This window comes from Thalassophryne amazonica, chromosome 22 (assembly GCF_902500255.1).
Source record: "Thalassophryne amazonica chromosome 22, fThaAma1.1, whole genome shotgun sequence".
Classification (NCBI taxonomy): Eukaryota; Metazoa; Chordata; class Actinopteri; order Batrachoidiformes; family Batrachoididae; genus Thalassophryne; species Thalassophryne amazonica.
This window is the reverse complement of record NC_047124.1, coordinates 3,490,911-3,507,887: the sequence shown is the minus strand read 5'-3', so window position 1 is coordinate 3,507,887 and position 16,977 is coordinate 3,490,911. Positions and strand designations below refer to the sequence as shown.

At 42.4% G+C, this 16,977-nt stretch overlaps 1 protein-coding gene across 1 annotated transcript; it reads left to right on the top strand.

The window, feature by feature from the left end:
- The first annotated feature begins 201 nt into the window (after positions 1–201).
- Positions 202–15,631, top strand: nup37 (nucleoporin 37). The gene is made up of 10 exons (XM_034163830.1): positions 202–441; positions 3,925–4,129; positions 4,207–4,328; positions 6,508–6,580; positions 7,755–7,849; positions 14,349–14,439; positions 14,747–14,928; positions 15,011–15,061; positions 15,287–15,380; positions 15,466–15,631. Exons 2-10 carry the CDS (start codon positions 3,974–3,976, stop codon positions 15,577–15,579), a joined length of 978 nt encoding a protein of 325 aa, XP_034019721.1. The 5' UTR covers positions 202–441; positions 3,925–3,973; the 3' UTR covers positions 15,580–15,631.
- Positions 15,632–16,977: the final 1,346 nt, after the last annotated feature.

The following is a 16,977-nucleotide window of genomic DNA, read 5'->3' as shown; positions in this document are numbered from 1 at the left end:
AAAGCAACAGCGGGCGCTAAGACGTAAAAACAAATCTTTATTTCTCACCTGGATAGTTGAAGTTTCAGAGCGATGTACCGTAAAGGTAATTTAACACAAAATTAATTCAGTCAGCTGACTCTTATGTCAGAATGTCGTGATGTTAACATAGATGTTGTCACTTCGGTGGCTCGGTGTCCCCCTCTGACGGTTCGATAGATGGTACAGTCCGTGTCGTACACGGATGAAGAGTGAAGTCTCTCAGAGGCGGGTATCATTTGATTTCAGTAGAGTCGTAAGAATCGATTAATAAAGTCCATCATTTACTTTAGCGTTTTTGAGACGGAATAAGCCGATTAATGAAAATGAGGTGTGCGAGCGTCCCGCCGAGAGACTGAAAACTTGGAGCGTTTGGTTTGAGTTAGCCGCATTAGCTGCGCGGCTAGTTATAATTAGAATCAGGTAATAATATGTCTGACCACCGTATGTGTTACTTGTGTTATGAACATTGTGTGGTTAGTGTTGAAATGAGTTTTTTTTTCTCTTTAGTAGCTCTTTTATGTCTGTTAGAACGTGATCCAGACGCCCAGAGCTCCGCGTGCGTCGGGACCATAAGTATTTGGACAGGGACACCAGCAGTGTTTCGAATGTAGACTTTAATTTTTGATTCAAGGGTGTTAAGAAAAAACGTCACATTGGCCATTTAGGAATGACAACCATTTATAAGCATTATATCTCTACTTTTAAAGCCCATAAGTAATGGGACAAACTAAATGCAATGAAAGGCACCAGAGTGCTGATGCATACTGTACGCTTTGCACACCACAGTAGAAATGCACAAGTAAAGCTATATTTGTCCAATGGTGCATATATTACAGACTTAAGACGCACTTATTTTCCCTTTCATATGGCTAGCATACTGGTACAGTTTTGTTTTACGCTTTTTACTCTTTTAATTCATTTATTAGTAATTGGAGCGGGCTGCGGCCTCAACTTTACCTAAATTCTGGGTCTTTTAGTGAAGTTTAGGGCTGGTGGCCGGCGATCACCTTAGTACTTCTCTGTTTTTCTTGTTGTTTAACGCTGGCAAATTATACAGTATTTTTTGTCTTTCTGATGCCTGATTCTGTTTTTTCTCTCTGTTTAAGGTGCAGCTCCATCCAGAGATGGGAGTTGTATTTGTGTTGGCGATCCTCCTGTCCTGTGCGCCAATAGCATTTCTTGTATATTTGTCTGAGAATTGTTCTGTAATTTATGTTTGTAGCATGGCCCAAGCAGAGGGTCACCCCTTTGAGTCTGGTCTGCTTGAGGTTTCTTCCTCACAGGGAGTTTTTCCTTACCACTGTTGCTCTGGGGGTTGGTAAGGTTAGACCTTGCCTGTGTGAAGCACTTTGAGGCAACTCTGCTGTGATTTGGCACTATATAAATTGAAAATTGAAATCAAATGGTGTTTATGATCTCTAGTGACGCTCACATGAATCCCCGTTAAATGGACTGCATTTATATAGCGCTTTTCCATCTGCATCAGATGGTCAAAGCACTTTACACATCAATGCCTCCCATTTCACCCCAATGTCAGGCTGCTGCTATGCAAGGCTCTCACTACACACCTGGGGCTTAAGGACCTTGCCCAAGGGCCCTTAGAGGATGGGATTTGAACCAAGGATCCTCTGTGGGCTCAAGCCCAACACTTAACCACCTGACCATCACCTCCCCGTTGACATGTCCAGTCTTCTCAGCCAGTTGTTTCATCATAAGCTTTACTACTTGAAGTCTCATTTAATAGCCCATTACATATTACTGACATCTAGTGGTTATTTGTGGCATCTTTATGATGATACTATAAGCTAGAGGGTGCGCAGTGAAATTTACTGGACATGTAGTAGTGGACACCCTGTGATATAGTGGCCTCCTGTCTGAGGTGTACCCCGCCTCACGACCTGTGTCTGTTGGGATAGGCTCCAGCACCCCGTGACCCTTAATTGGAGTAAGTAGGTATAGAAAATGGATATATGTAGTAATCTGTGGTATCATAATTAGCACTGACAACATAGGTAGATTTAATGTGCGTTATTTGGTGCTTAAGTGTCATTTTTGCGATAAAAGAAGTGTATATAAGTGACTGCGAAGTAACAATGTTTGTGTTGGGCAAGCGCAAGGGGACTGCTTTATATACTGTATATAATTTTTATTTAAAGCTAAGGTGATTTTTCTGTATTTATTTAGTAATGAAGACTCGTGCCAGAAGAGATAGGGTATTCCTTTTCTTTGCAATATTTATTTTTTAATAATATGTATAAGAAAAAAACTTCAAACATCCTTGTAACTAACTGGGAGGAATCGATTCAGAATATTCACTTCTAAAAAGATGCCGTCAATTCAGGATTCAGTGAATCAGCATAAAATGAAACAGTCAAACGAGGCCTCATTTTTCTTTGGTCATGTGATATGAAAAATAATTCAGGCTTCGACACAGGCTTCATTTGGACACACCCCCTCTGCATGACACAAGTCTCAGGGCTTTAGTGTCGGGCATAGCATCACTAATTACCTCTGTATGACTTCATCATGACATTCATACCAATCAATCACAAATATTTTGCTGATCAATAAATGCCTTAAGCCACCCAACTTTGGTTAAGATGTACAAAAAAGGGTATTTTTTGGGCCATGTTTTCCTTTAGCTTGACAAAATATAATCACTCCAAATATCTACCCAAATAATAATCTGGTTTGAAGGAAATCTGTCCGGTTATTTTTCTTAATTATCTATCCTGTCCCCCCCCACCCACCCACCCACACACACACATGCCAGCAAAAACAATATCCTGCTATTGCTGCCTTGCTGATCCATGGGATAATTGTGGCTGTTGTTATTGATACTATATGCAAACCTGGAATTGCTATTAGTGCAGCACATATTGGTACCTACTGCTATCAGCAACACGTTGGTCAAAGTCAAAGTATCTTTATTTGTCTCCCTAAGGAGAAATTTGCCTTGGATAGACGGGGTCTGCTGCACAACAGCACATACCACCCATGCATCAAAAACAACCACAATTAAAATACAAATACATAATCAATTAAAAGCATATTAACATCTTAGTGAAAATTCTGCAACACATGACCTTGTACCATCTTCCCTGAGCTATCTGCTCATTTATGAGCTTCGCTGACAATGGAATAAACAAATGTTTATATCAGTTATATTTACAAAGAGGAACCCTGTACCTCCTTCCTGAGTTCAGTAAAATATATTCAGAGTGCAGCACATGAGAGGCATCGGATAAGATATTGTCTGCAAGTCTGACAATTGCCTGTTGAAACAAACAACATCGTTATGGATACAGGCAAAGTCAGCCTGGTGCAAACTCTGCCCCAGGTGTGAATTGGGGCCAGGATTAACCCTACCCCCCAACCCAAGTAGAGTTCTGAACCTGGGCTGAGTTCTCAGTACTGACGTTGTGTGTCCCAATGTTCTTGAAATGGAACAATATTTCCACCTGGTGGACATTTACATTAATGCAGGTACAATAGAATGATTTATGGATATCCATAATATGACCTTGAAATTTTATTAGTTGCCCTCTGTACAGGTTTGGTGCCATGTTGTCCTTTATCTCGTGAGTACGGTACCATATCCGTAGCCACTCCCTGTAATTATTTTTAATGTAAATCATCCCTTTTGCAGCTAGTTTTCTTCAGACAAGTTGGAGGTGAATGTGTTCTGCACATTTGCAAATCAGAACTTTTCCTGAATTGGACCTGGACCAAATGGGAATTGGGATACTGTACTAGACTCTCGGCATATATGAGGCTATGGTGCTTACTGCTTTAAAAAGATTGAAAACTTTCTGATTATGCAGTCAACTCATTTTCCATTTCATTAGTCATTTTTCAGTGATCGTCCTGAACATGAGACTCACTCTTGTCCTTTTTGTGCAGAGTGAAGTTGAAGCACTGATCTGAAGCTAGGTTTAGTCGGACGTTCATCATGCAGAAGAACTCCAGCCGAAGCGCCACCTACACGGTGGCCTGTGAAGACTACGTTCATGCCGTGGAATTCAGTCCCTTCAGCTCCGGCATTCCCGCCTCTTTGCTGGCTTATGGTGGAAACCAGTATGTGGTTGTGGGAACTTGCCTCTTCCAGGTTCGAGACACGTCTTGAAGAGTCACTTTTACATGTTGTTCCAAACACACTTTCTGAACATAAACATGTCCCCTTAGGAGGAGGATCAGGAGGTTGAAGGAGTAGAATTCACTGTTCTTCGTGCTTTCCATCATGAGTTGCGTGTTGATGGTCTTGCCTGGAGCCCAGAGTCTCACCTGGACAGGATACCCACCATCAGGTACCTCTGCGTTGTTTAAACAATGTCCTGCTTCTGTTGAAATCATTAACCTGCATCATCAGTGTTTGATGGATATAGGAGCTTACAAGATTTGGAGAGGCATCATCTCCACTAGACCTCTGAAGGTGTGCTGTTATATTTAGTATCAAGCTATTAGGAGTAGAACCTTTAAATCCTCTAATTTACAAGATGGGACCTCCCTGGATTGGACTTGTTTGTTCAGCACATCCCACAGATACTCAAATGGATTTTTCACCATTTTTTATTCCTTGGAACACATTCAGTACTGACCACTACTGTCTGGGAACATCCCACCAGAGCTGTATGTTTGGAGCAGCCCTGGCACAGTGACTGGCAGACATTATTCACCCTGGGAACACACAGTCACAATGGTGTGGCAGATCAGTGTATCCTGTATACTTACTATATTATTAATATATATTACAATTGCTATATAGTAGTCATTTCTTTTGGCTTCTCTTTTTTTGCATGGAGTCATCATTGTGGATTTGTATGTTGATTTGGCACAACTTTAACACTGTGGGTCCATCCTGATGCAACTCCAGATCTACATGGAAAATGGGCATGGGTGTTTAGCACCAAAAAAAAAAAAAAAAGAAATTCAAAGAGGCTGTTATAAAGATGATATCCTGCCTTGATGATTAGAAATCTGTGTTTGATTAGACAAGCTAATAAGAGGCAGATGCAACTAAAATAGAAGTAAAAATCAAATACTGATGCAAGAAATATATGCACAAATAATTTTTAATTCACAGACATCTGCTAACCAACCTTTTATTTATTATTTTTTAAGAGCCTTAAAAAAGTCATTAGACCGTTGTAGCAGGATTAGGAGCAGTGAATTCAGGCTCAAGTGGGACTGAAGCGTTTCAGTCCCGCTTTCGTAACCTGACGTCTGTCTTTTAGCACAACAGGATAATTATCCACAAACATTCCTCTTGTGAGCAGAATAAGAGGCTCTTGTAGAGAAATCACAGCAGCCACGCTGTGTGAAACTCGTCATCATCCTGTCAGCGTCACGCTGCAGCCGCCAGGACGTGAGCCAAGTTATTTCAGGTGGCCTCGGACAGAAGGGAAGTAGCCGAGCTGTAGATTGTTAGAAAGCAAAAGTTTCCTCCTAATTGGAGCGGTGGATGGGCCAGTCTGTGCTCCCTCTGGAGGTGTTTAGGCTTTGTGTAATTGAAAATGATTCCTAGCCTGCTGTGGTTTGCTCTGCAGAGACCTTGAGGCAGCCCTATGACGTACGCACATGTTTGTTCGCTGATGACTGCCCACTCGGGTTCCATCCCTCCCTTCAGTCAGCACGTAGCCGTGCCTTCCAGGAAAAGTACAACGTTCTCATGGGCTCGCCTCAAGCAGGGGGCCCAGCCGGGGCAACGAACTGCAGCGTTGCACCATCAACCACAGCGGCTCAGCGTCTTCTCATGATTTATAGGGTTAAAGCATGAATTGATATGATAAATTGTGAGCTTCTGTTTTTCTGTAAATCAATCGATGAACCATATTTCTGTCTTTAGAGCGAACAAACTGAAATTCTCTCATATTTCTCTTTTGTTGTCTTATGTGGGGTTATTGGAGATTACAAGAAAGATCTTTGACATGAAACAAGAAGTTTATTAAAAGGGTGAGCGAGCCTCAAACGGCGTTTCCATGCTTCAGTCTAAAGTACGACGTTAATTTGTAGGGTGAGAAGTCCTTTCCTAATGCAGTCTATTGTAGCAGTAAAACCCCCTGAAGCACGTTAAGGGTGTTTGTCATGACATCATGCCAGGTCCATCTGTGCCTGTGACTGAGAGTGTGTGAGCCGCTGTCTGTTTATTCTGCTGATATGTGTGTGTTTTTCTTGTCACAAGTGAGTTAGTGTAATTGTGTGAATAATTGCAGGCGCTGGTATATACTCGTGCTGATTAGAGGCTGGCCCTGCACAGGTTCTGCACAGAGACGTGCGTAAATGTCGTGAGGAATCTTGGTTTTCTCGACGTTTATCTTAGCGTGCAATTAGAATCTCCGTGCCAGCGATTCTACTGATGACTGTCCAACTTCCTACCACACACGCCGATACTCCCAAGCAGAGGTGTCAGTCCGGGCGGGTGTGTGGATGGAGATGTCATCCGTCATCCCTTGTTTTGATATTGGCTCTTTGTTTTCGTATTTGCAGATTTTGCACCGCTGCTTCTGACAGAAAGCTGCGTCTGTTGACATCAGATCTTCAGGATAGACATGAAGTCAAGGTAGTGCAACATCTGGACAACATTGACCCAAATTGATCTTGTCGTTTGACTTTCTCTTGCATGTCATGGTGTAACAGTAGTCATAGTTCATTTGAGACACTGCTCATGGTTCCATATGTTCATGATTTTTTTATTGTTTATTAGTTTCTGTGTAGAAGAGTGTTGTCTTTACTGAAGTTCTTGTTGGTGCTCCAGCCAGCGTTGTCCCATAGTGACTGAGAACCTCAACTCTCTTTCATATGTAGTTCGTCCACCCTTCAGAAGTCTAGGCATTATACCTGACCAGATCTTTGGCTTAGAAGAGCCTGTTATCTGTGTTGCAATGTCTTGTTTTTGTCTGATTGCACAACTTTGCTTGAGCATGTTGTTGCACATTTTCTGCTAATGAAATGAAGAGTTGTCTTGTGGATTGGGGTGTTCTTTGTGGTTCCTGTAGGATCAGAACTGTGAACTTACTGATGATCCCAATTATGTTCCACCTCAACGGTCCATGATCTTTACTCCTTTATTGGTTAATACGACTATTGGACCTGATGAGTAATTGGATGCTTAGCAGCATCTTCTTCGTCTTGCATGTTTGACAGATTTTTGTTGTACTTTGTTTTATTTGTTAATTTTAAGTACAGCCACAGCAGATGGTCACCCCTCTGAGTCTGATCTGCTTGAGGTTTCTTCCTACAATTAAAAAAAAAAAAATGCACAAGGGAGTTTTTCCTGACCACTGTTGGTAATGTGCTTGGCTTAGGAGCTGGGTAAGGTTAGACCTCACCTTTGTGAATCCCTGTGGTGTGACTTGCGTTATGATTTGGTACCATATAAATAAATTGAATGGATATAGACAGTGCGAGGCATCTTACAAGGTCCTCCAAGAGGTCAGTTCTGCCCCCAGTTTTGTCTTCTCTACAGTGGCTCCCCACAAAGTGCAAACTTCAGTTTACAGCTTTGATGCTTCCTAGTGAACGTCTACATTTGCATTTCATGTTATTTTGTCTAATGAGCCAGTTTTCCATGGCGTCTGTCTTTACATTTCTGCATTCATGCAACTGCTAACACACAGAAACCGCCATGGTAGCAAGATTAAACTCCATTTTTGTAAGACGAGCCTCGTTGACTAACATCCCGAATGTTTGCTTTTGTTTTTGCTCACATATTGTTTTGCTGTGCTGTTGTCTAGGTGATGGAGGGCCACACCAGCTACATTAACCATTTGGTGTTCGAGCCCTCGGAGGGAAAACAAATTGCTTCCGTCAGTGACGACCACACTTGCAGGTCCAAACCATTTTTCCCTGTGTTTGTTCCCAGCTTCTGATTTTGAGTTCTGTTCTCTGTTAATGGTGCAGAAAGTCCTGACTGTGTTTTCCACAGTGAAACATGATGCTAAGCACAACATGCTCCGGTGTGACAGTACGTACGCACAGAGCTGCATTGTAGCTTTTCAAGCTAATTGGTTAAATATGGAAATCCAATTAGCTGCAGAAATATTTTCCTCTCCGAGGGGAGCGTGTAATAAGGTCCCCAAATTTTTCCTTTTCAATTAACGGTTGTGGAGGGAAAATGTGTGTTAAGAGCCAGGGTCAACCCAGGGACACGCCCTCCTCCCACAGCAGGCTGGAGCTCTGGAAATACACAGACCCCAGTTACATTATACCACCCAGGAGCCCAGCCCTGTGGTTTCTTTATGAAGATGTAAACAAACTAAAACGTGATATGTCCTACTTTTAAATTGTTCAAAATACTGGAAAACTGATTACGTGCACCCAAAATCTATGTATTGTGTCCAATTTAACTTGATTTGGACCAGAGTTCTTTTGGCTTCTCCCTTTGGATCACCACAGCAAATCCGATATGGATCTGCATGTTTTATTTGGCACAGCTTTTACACCGATGCCCTGTCTGACGTAACTCCGGGAACCTACTACAGAACCAAGCGCACCGACTGCTTGGTCACCACACTGCCCTTGGACCACACTCGGTGGAATAACTGAAAACCAGCTCAGGAGAAAGTGATATTATTTTGACAAAACTCTGTTAAAAGACAAGGTCACAGGTCAAGGTCAAAGTTTAAACCCAGTGCTTGTATATAAGGGATATTTAGAATGCCTTTTTCAAGGAGGTGGTTAAAGATACAAGTGTGGTTGAAATCATGTGTCACCTTTCTATTGGACACATGATGTTTGACCTTGAAAGGTCAATCTCAAGGTCCTAAATTGATACACTTTGGAGCTTATATGGATTAAACGTGGTAGAAGGGTTTCGGGCAGAACTGATCAGATGGGGGGGGGTGTCACACAGAACAAATATATGATGGAATCTCTGAGTCATAAAGAATGAATTTGCATCTATCAGTGTCCAAACGTGTGAAACGTGGGTGTTGCACTTCTTGGTTGTTCATTCTAGTTCACATTATTCAAGAAGATGAAGTAATTTTGACTGGTTTTTAAAGTATAATGTTATTTTGGGCATTTTATACAGTGAACAAATCATCACTTAATGATAAAAAGGATTGACAGGTTAATTGATGATGAAAATAATCATTGCTTACAGCCTTACTGGGAGGTGATTGTGGCTGAGGTGGGGAGCAGCGCTCCTCTGCTCTCATCCACTCTCATCCGCTCTCCTCGTCTCCTCTCTGCTGCCCAGCCAGAGAAAACAGGAGTGCACTCCATCTGCTGAAAGATTTAAATTCTGTCATGTTGAGAAAATATGGGACGCAGGAGGAAGATGCAGGCAGAACAAGGGTTAGATCAAGTTAACAGGAGAGGACCTTCAAGTTAGCCCACACAAACTCAACCTGGATATGAGGAGAGGAGGAGGAGGAGGGAGGGAGGTGCATGTATAAGCTCATGACCTCGCCTTCACTCTGTTTTGTTTGGCGGCACCGCCTTCGCTATACGTTTGTGTAGCATTGTCATCACTGCCCCCTGCAGCTGTGGAACGCCAGCATTGCCAACACGCAACCACTGCAGCGTCCAGGTGGGAATCAGACGATACAACTGCAGAGGAGTTTACGTCGGCTCATGGGGTCCGGGGCAAGTGCTCTGAGGTTGTGGGGAAGTGTGCCACCTAGAGAACAGAGACACAAACTGCACATTTCTGCAAGGATTTACAGAAAACCAACGCACACTGACCAATATCTGCTCTTTGGCTCAAACCACCCCCTTGAACACAAGCTCGGGGTGATCAGGACGCTTCAACACAGAGCCCTACAGGTGCCCACAACTGCAGAGGGAAGGGCTAAAGAACAACTTGTCCGGAAAGCCCTCACAGTATGTGGGTACCCACGATGGTCCCTGAACAAAGTGCAGAAGTCCCAGAGAACAAAGAGACCAGATAGACAGGAGACGGAGACAAGAAGAAGAGTGTCTCTCCCTTGTTTAGCAGGAGTAGGGGAAAAACTACAGAGGATCTTCAGACAGCACAAAATCCTAGTTTACTTTAAACTGGTTAACACCTTGAGACAGAAATTAGTTCACCCTAAGGACAGGATCCCTAGTTACAAACAGAGCAATGTAGTGTATTCTATCAGATGTCAGGAAAACTGTAACGAACACTACATAGGTGAGACTAAGCAACCTTTACACAAAAGGCTATACCAGCACCGCAGAGAGGGTGCCAGTGGACCTCAGTCTGCAGTTCATCTCCACCTTAAAGACACTAACCACACGTTTGAGGACAAGGAAGTTAAAATATTAGCCAGAGAGAAGAAATGGTTTGAGAGAGGGATCAAGGAGGCATTCTTTGTGAAACGTTTGAAACCTAGCCTTAACCGGGGAGGGGGTCTGAGACATGCTTTATCCCCTGTTTACAATGGGGTACTCAGGTCAAAGCAGTTTCAGTCTTTTGTTCATGGTAATGAGTCATTCACATCATCAGCAGAGTCATCAAGGGAGCCATCAGGAGAGGGACAGCTGCCCTGTCATTAGGAGGGTGTTAACTAGAGCACAATAGGTGCTAATTAGAGCTATTGTTTAGTCACCAGCCTATAGCAGTCTGCCTCTCGGTAGGAGGGGTCTGGTTAGGTTTAAAACTCCAGCTTTTGTGACTTCTTGATTATTCTTCTCTACAAGAGTCAAGACAGAAGTCAGACCACCAGAGCAAGAATTTTAGCTGAGGAAGCTTCTGCGATTTGAAGCGAAACGTCCTCCAGTCAAGCAACCCAGTCCAGTCGAAGATTCAAGCTTCTCTACCAAGGATTTGAGGTTGACTGAGTTCACACATGATGATGAACACCTGCTGAGTCGTGTCCGTTCTTCTTCTCATCAGGTCGCTTAATTTGAGAGCAAATTAAAACAGAAAACATTGGAGCTACAACTGATTTTCTAATTAATTATGTTTACATTGTGTTTATGTTGACAGCTGTGTTCAAAATAACAGCATTCTCACACGTCAGTCTGACCTGATCACGAAGAGGGTCAGTGTCTTGACACTTGGACAGACATCACACTTCACTTTAATGGAAAACCTACACGATTACCTGCAGCAGCAGTAGTAGTAGTAGTAGTTGTAGTACAAACTGGCAGCTCCATATGTTTAGTTTATAAAGTGGTCTAAAGTGCTCTGCACTTCCTCTGAGAATGCAGGGAAATATCTTGAATTATTTCACTCAAACAATAGTCCAAGTAATCTTTACCTGAACCACTCCATGGCCCATCAGACCGGTGGTTGGCATCAGTGGGTGGGTTTCCATTACCCACCAAATTGCACAGTTGACAATATGCACAATGGAAATGCATTCTCATATATTGCAAATATGTTTTTGTACCTGCATGAGGTTTTCCTCTATTACAGGTCAAATGTTATATAAAGACAGTCACGTGTGGACAAAGCAAGAGACGAAGAGCTGATTAGGCATAAGAGTTGACATTACATCAGTATTGAATTAAAAAAAAAAAAGCCCATGTTTAACGGGACTTACTGATCTGTCCGCATGGTTTTTGGAATTACAGTTTTCACGAGAGCCTTATTAGAATCACCGTTACCGGGAGAGAGACAAAACCCAGCAGTGGCATTCAGCCAATCAGTAAAAGCGCTTTCAGTTTTTTTTGTTTGTTTGTTTTTTTACATTCAGAAAGTATTATGATTGCAGAAATCTGTACTGGAATGCTGTCACCCCATGGATGGCACTCTAGTCCATCGCAGATTACTCCCTAGCTGAGGAAAATTAGGCCCTCAGACCCAGTGGTACTGGTGCTTATCCCCTGATCCTGTAGCATGAAATGGATCAGCAACTATAACCCCCACTAGATAGGATACCAGTCCATCACAGCTCTAAGCTGAGGATGGTACCCATTTCCAGCTGCGTGGACTGGGATAGTGATGATTCAAGTGTCTTGTCCAAGTTCACAAATGTGTCACCTCAAGTTGACACAGTCAAAATACGTCAGTCCACCCTATATGTAGTATAAAATGTCATAAAATGACTCTAAAAATCCCACCCCCAGCGCCTCATGGAGAATTTGGAGTCACCCTGGAAAAGCAGTGGATGATGGATAGCTGTTTTAAGCTGAATTATCCCTATTTTCTAAAGAGCAAAATAAGTTTGAACATTCATTCAGGAGGCGGTTCAGATGTACCAAAATGAATTTTTAAAAATTGTGAAAAACACATTTTCAGATGAGTTGATGTCACGTTACGTTGGTTTGTTTGCTGATGACATTTATTTTGGCGTTTACGGACTCTAACACTCCACCTGCTGTTTTCTCACTTGGGGAAAACGGCCAGTGGCTCCACGTGTCCTTTTCACCTCGGTTGTAGATGGAAGCAGAGATGCAGTTGGTGTTGCCTTTTATCAGAAGCGTTCTGTGTTTTCTCGTCTTGCCTTTCACCTCGTTCACCGAAGGTTATGTTGTTTTGGGGTGGCGGTGCTCTCCATTTGAAGGGCAGAGTGGTTGACCACGGTTTGGCCGTTGGCAGTGGAGCATGCAGTTGAGCTCTGCTTGGCTCGTAGTCTGAAAGAATAAGTTTTAGTCATTGTTTTTCTGGTGTGGTCAGGTTTTTTTTTTTTTTTCTCAGCTTCACTCATGCTTCACAGCAGAGGTTCTGGCAGAATCTCCACAAGAACAAAACAAAGAAGCCTCAAAGTTTAGACAAGCCTCTTAATAGAAAATAATTGGCCATTGTTTTGATAATTGATTAATCACTTAAGGTATAAGGAACCAAAATTTAACATGCTTTGCCTTCTAAAGTGTGAGAACTTGTTTCTTTCTGGTTAAATATTTTTATAGCACAGAGTGACGGTTATTGGGGGAAATGTTGGGCTTTTTTTCCTCATCATTGTGATCTACTTTTCATTGGTTCTGCAGACCCATAAGAAAAACAGGGTGTTCTGCTCATTGTACGTCTGTCCAATCACTTTGCAAACGTGCCACAGCTGTTGTAGTCAAAAAGCTGCCGGATTTACTGCACACATCGTCCGTCTTTTTTCATTCAGGAAATGTAGGCCTTGGACTCTTTCCTACCACCTGAACAGGCTGTAGGAACTTGTGTTCCTGTAGAAGGCTGTAATGCTCTTACTCCTCAGATGTTTGACAAAGATTCTTATTGAGCCGGTGTTACCATCATATATCGTTCTGTGTGGCCTTCACATTTGATCAGTTCTGTCCACAATTGAACCACATTGTATTTGACTGACAGACGGCTCTTCCACTGTGTCTGATCCATACGGGCTCCAAACACTTTGAGGTAGATACGGCCGTTAATGTCACATCCACAGCAACATTGACGGTACAAGTTTGAACATTTTGTTGCATTAAATTGGCAGTAATGTTCAAACAAAGTAAGTACACAGTACAAGAACATATCTCTCTCCTCTCCTTCACTCCAATGTCTACCAAACCTGGCGCACACATGGAGGTGGGCTCTGGAACGGACCAGCGAGGTCACATTTGCTAAAGGTCAGTCACTAGGGTCAAGGTCATGTGTGCCTGTGTATTTGTTGGTCTATTCCTCCTGGGTCCTTTTGCTGATTTCTTCCAAACTTGGGAGCTCAGGCTGAAGGAAATCCCAGTGTTTGCTAAGATCTAGCTTCAGATGGACCGGCACAGAAACGTTGCTGTTTGGGGTTCGGTTGCGGATACAAACATGAACTCCGCTGTGACTGGCGTAGAGAAAGGAGCTCCTCTTTGTTTCTCTTCCTCAGCTGACGTGCGTTGCGGTGCCACAGCTGGCCGCCCACAGCGAAACATGTTGTAATGGTGAGTGGAGCGTAATGCCGACTCAGGGAGCGAGGGCGATGTTTCCCCTCTGCTCCCGCTATCGTGGCTCAACGTAATGCCAGTCTGGTTTCTCCTCGGCAGTCCAGCATGAGTCTGTCTGTCTTCACAGCTCAGGGCTCGGATCCGAGACAAGAGCCCTTTTCCATGGAAAAGCAGGAAGATCCCGGACATCATTTGTGCCCAACAAGCAGAAGTTAGATAAATTAGGAGCAAACATGAAGTTTGGATGAAAATGCAAATGTTTCTTATCATTGTGTGCCATTAAACATTATTAGCTTTGTGTTATGTATTAAACCACAAATTTGGGGAATAAGTGGAGCTTGAATTCTGTAATCATCTGGCATCAGGCACAGAAACAACTAAACACACACACACACAAACCCTATTGGCCAAGAAACGCTAAAAAAAACAAACAAAAAAAAAAACAAGAAAAGTGAATTATGCCGACGTATGTTTGAGTAAAATTAGTGTTTTATCCTTTTGACACTATTTTTGTTGATTGTGGGTTTCCCTGCTGAGAACAACACAGCATTGGTTCTGTTGGTGTTTGACAGGATCTGGGACCTGGATGGGAATAACAATGCCATCTTTAGACTTTGCTCCGCTGGCGTCAGTGTGTGCTGGCACCCCGAGGAAGTCTTTAAGGTGAGACGAGTCAACTCTTAAACCCTCACCAGGTTTTATTCTGTGATCAATAACATCAGCTGTAAATAGATTGTTTCATTGTCAGTTTGTTTGATTGTTCCCATTAGGGGGCGCCACAGCCCATCATCTATCTTCATCTCACCCTGTTCTCTGCATCTTCTGTCACCAGACACCTGCATGTCCTCCATCACCACATCCATGAACCACTCACTCTTCTGGTTCCTCCTCCTCACATGTCCAAGCTGTCCATCTCACCTCTCTCACTTTACCTCCATCCTGAGTAAAATTGTCCTGCTGTCTTCTCTAGTTACTGGTAGCAGAGAAGAAGGGGACAATCCGCTTCTATGACTTGGTTACCCAGCAGGCCATTCTGTCGCTGGACTGCAGCCAATCACCACTCATGTCATCCGACTGGTGCCTCACCAATACTATCAGAGTCGGCGCTGTGGCAGGAAATGACTGGCTCATTTGGGACATCACTCGCTCCAGGTGATAAAGGGACACATTAATGTCGGGAAACGATAATTGTGGATGTTCTAAAAAAAAAAAAAATCTTTTTTGTCATTTTCAGTTACCCACAAGAAAAAAGGCCAGCTCACATCGATAAAGCATGTGTATTCAAGTAAGAAAATGATTTTTTTGAAACTGTTGGAAAAATTATCGCTCTTTAAATTCCAAGTTTAACTGAAAAAAATGTAAATGAAATAAAAATGACACAACCAGGCCTCTGTAGATATGCTTTGGAAACAAACTGACAAGCTCATTTCATACTACATGTATCTTCGACCACACCTGCTCCTAATTTCTGTTCAGATTTCCAAAAGATTTTCTTTTTTCTTGACCTCAGGTGGTCACGAGTCAATGAAAACCTTTTTGCCACTACTGGTTTTCCCGGGAAGCTCAGCAGTCACTTACTCATCCATCACCTTGGACACCCGCAGGTCAGTAATCACATTTATCAGTAATATTCAGTCATTTTTTTTTTTTTTTATGGCTTCAGATTTGAGCTGTCATATGTTGTTACAGCCGGTGATGATTGGATCAGCCACAGTTGGGTCGGGTCTGAGCTGGCACCGGACACTTCCACTCTGTGTGATTGGCGGTGACAGGAAACTTTATTTTTGGATGACTGAAATGTAGCAAGTTCCTCTGGTTCAAATCGCTTTAATAAAATATTTTTCTGAGTATTTAACATGGCTGCATATTTGACATTTGTTCTTTACACTTTTGACTTTTGTTCCAGGTCATCTGCAGGAAAAACAGTTGTTTTGTTACTGACAATAAGAAAACTCTCTCCCGTGGAGCTGTAGGATTACGTTGAGGTATTGGTGCCAACTCAACACTTCATTAGTCAAACCGTACTGTCGTAGTACAAGTCTTCTCTTTCAGTTTCTAACTTTATCACCATCCAACACAGCTATTAACTAATAAAAGTAAAACATGCCAGGTTAGATTAGAAGATATTTGGGCTAAAAACCATATTTTGATAAGACTGTCTCCAATCAGGTTTATTAGATTCTGGTTTGTGTCAGAGTACAACCACCAAGACACTAAGCTTCCTATCTGGCAACGTTAAAAGAATTAAAAAATTCTGTGTTTTAAAGATGTGATTGTCTCATTTGTTGTTTTAGCCTTTTCACTGCATATTAGTGTATTTTGGTGTTTACTTAACTCAATTTGTTAACCTACAATGGAGTTAGCAGGTTGTCACTGTTATAGTTAGATTACTTGCCAGCCTGCTAGTTTTGTGACAGAGGCTCACTAAGACTTAATTATATAGTTTAGTCTCAGGTCTTTGTCATTGCAGAGTAAGATCTCCCAGGCTAGCTATACTACAGCTAGCTTGAGTAGAGTCAGTATGGTGAAGCGGGCAATGGCTACCGCAGATTTGTTAGCTTACTAATTTTTGGATATAGGGTTAGTAAGGCTTAATTATGTAGATCTAAGGATATTTTGAATTGTTTCATGGTAGGTTTTCCTAGGCTAGCTATATTGTAGCTAGCTTGACTAGAGTCAGGTATATGGGAGCAGGCAATGGCTACTGTAGATTGTTAGCTAGCTTATTTTCAGCTAAGAGTTAACCAGATTAACGTAAGGTCTTTTTCATTGTTACAATGTAAGGCCTCCCAGGCTAGCTATATTGTAGCTAGCTTGAGTAGAGTCAGGAATATGGGAGCATGCAATGGCTATTGTAGTTGGTTAGCTAATTTGTGGATATAGGGTTAGTAAAGCTTAATTATGTAGAAGATTGAAGAGTATTTTGAATTTTTTTCAGGGCAGGTTTATCTAGGCTAGCTATATTGTAGCTAGCTTGAGTAGAGTCAGGTATATGGGAGCATGCAATGGCTTCTGTAGATCGTTAGTTAATTTGTGGATATAGGGTTGGTAAGGCTTAATTATGTGGAATATTTAAGGGTATTTTGCATTGTTTCAGGGTCGGTTCTACTAAGCTAGCTATTGGGAAACTAAGTTGTATATCTACTATGGATGGTAGCTCAGGTGGTTAGGTATACGGGACCAGGCAATGAGTGCAGGAGA

Coding starts and splice junctions, on each gene's coding strand:
- nup37 (XM_034163830.1), top strand. CDS start 3,974: ATGCAGAAGAACTCCAGCCGAAGCGCCACCTACACGGTGGCCTGTGAA. Junction 4,130..4,206: donor TGGGAACTTGCCTCTTCCAG/GTTCGAGACACG, acceptor ATGTCCCCTTAG/GAGGAGGATCAGGAGGTTGA. Junction 14,440..14,746: donor ACCCCGAGGAAGTCTTTAAG/GTGAGACGAGTC, acceptor TGTCTTCTCTAG/TTACTGGTAGCAGAGAAGAA.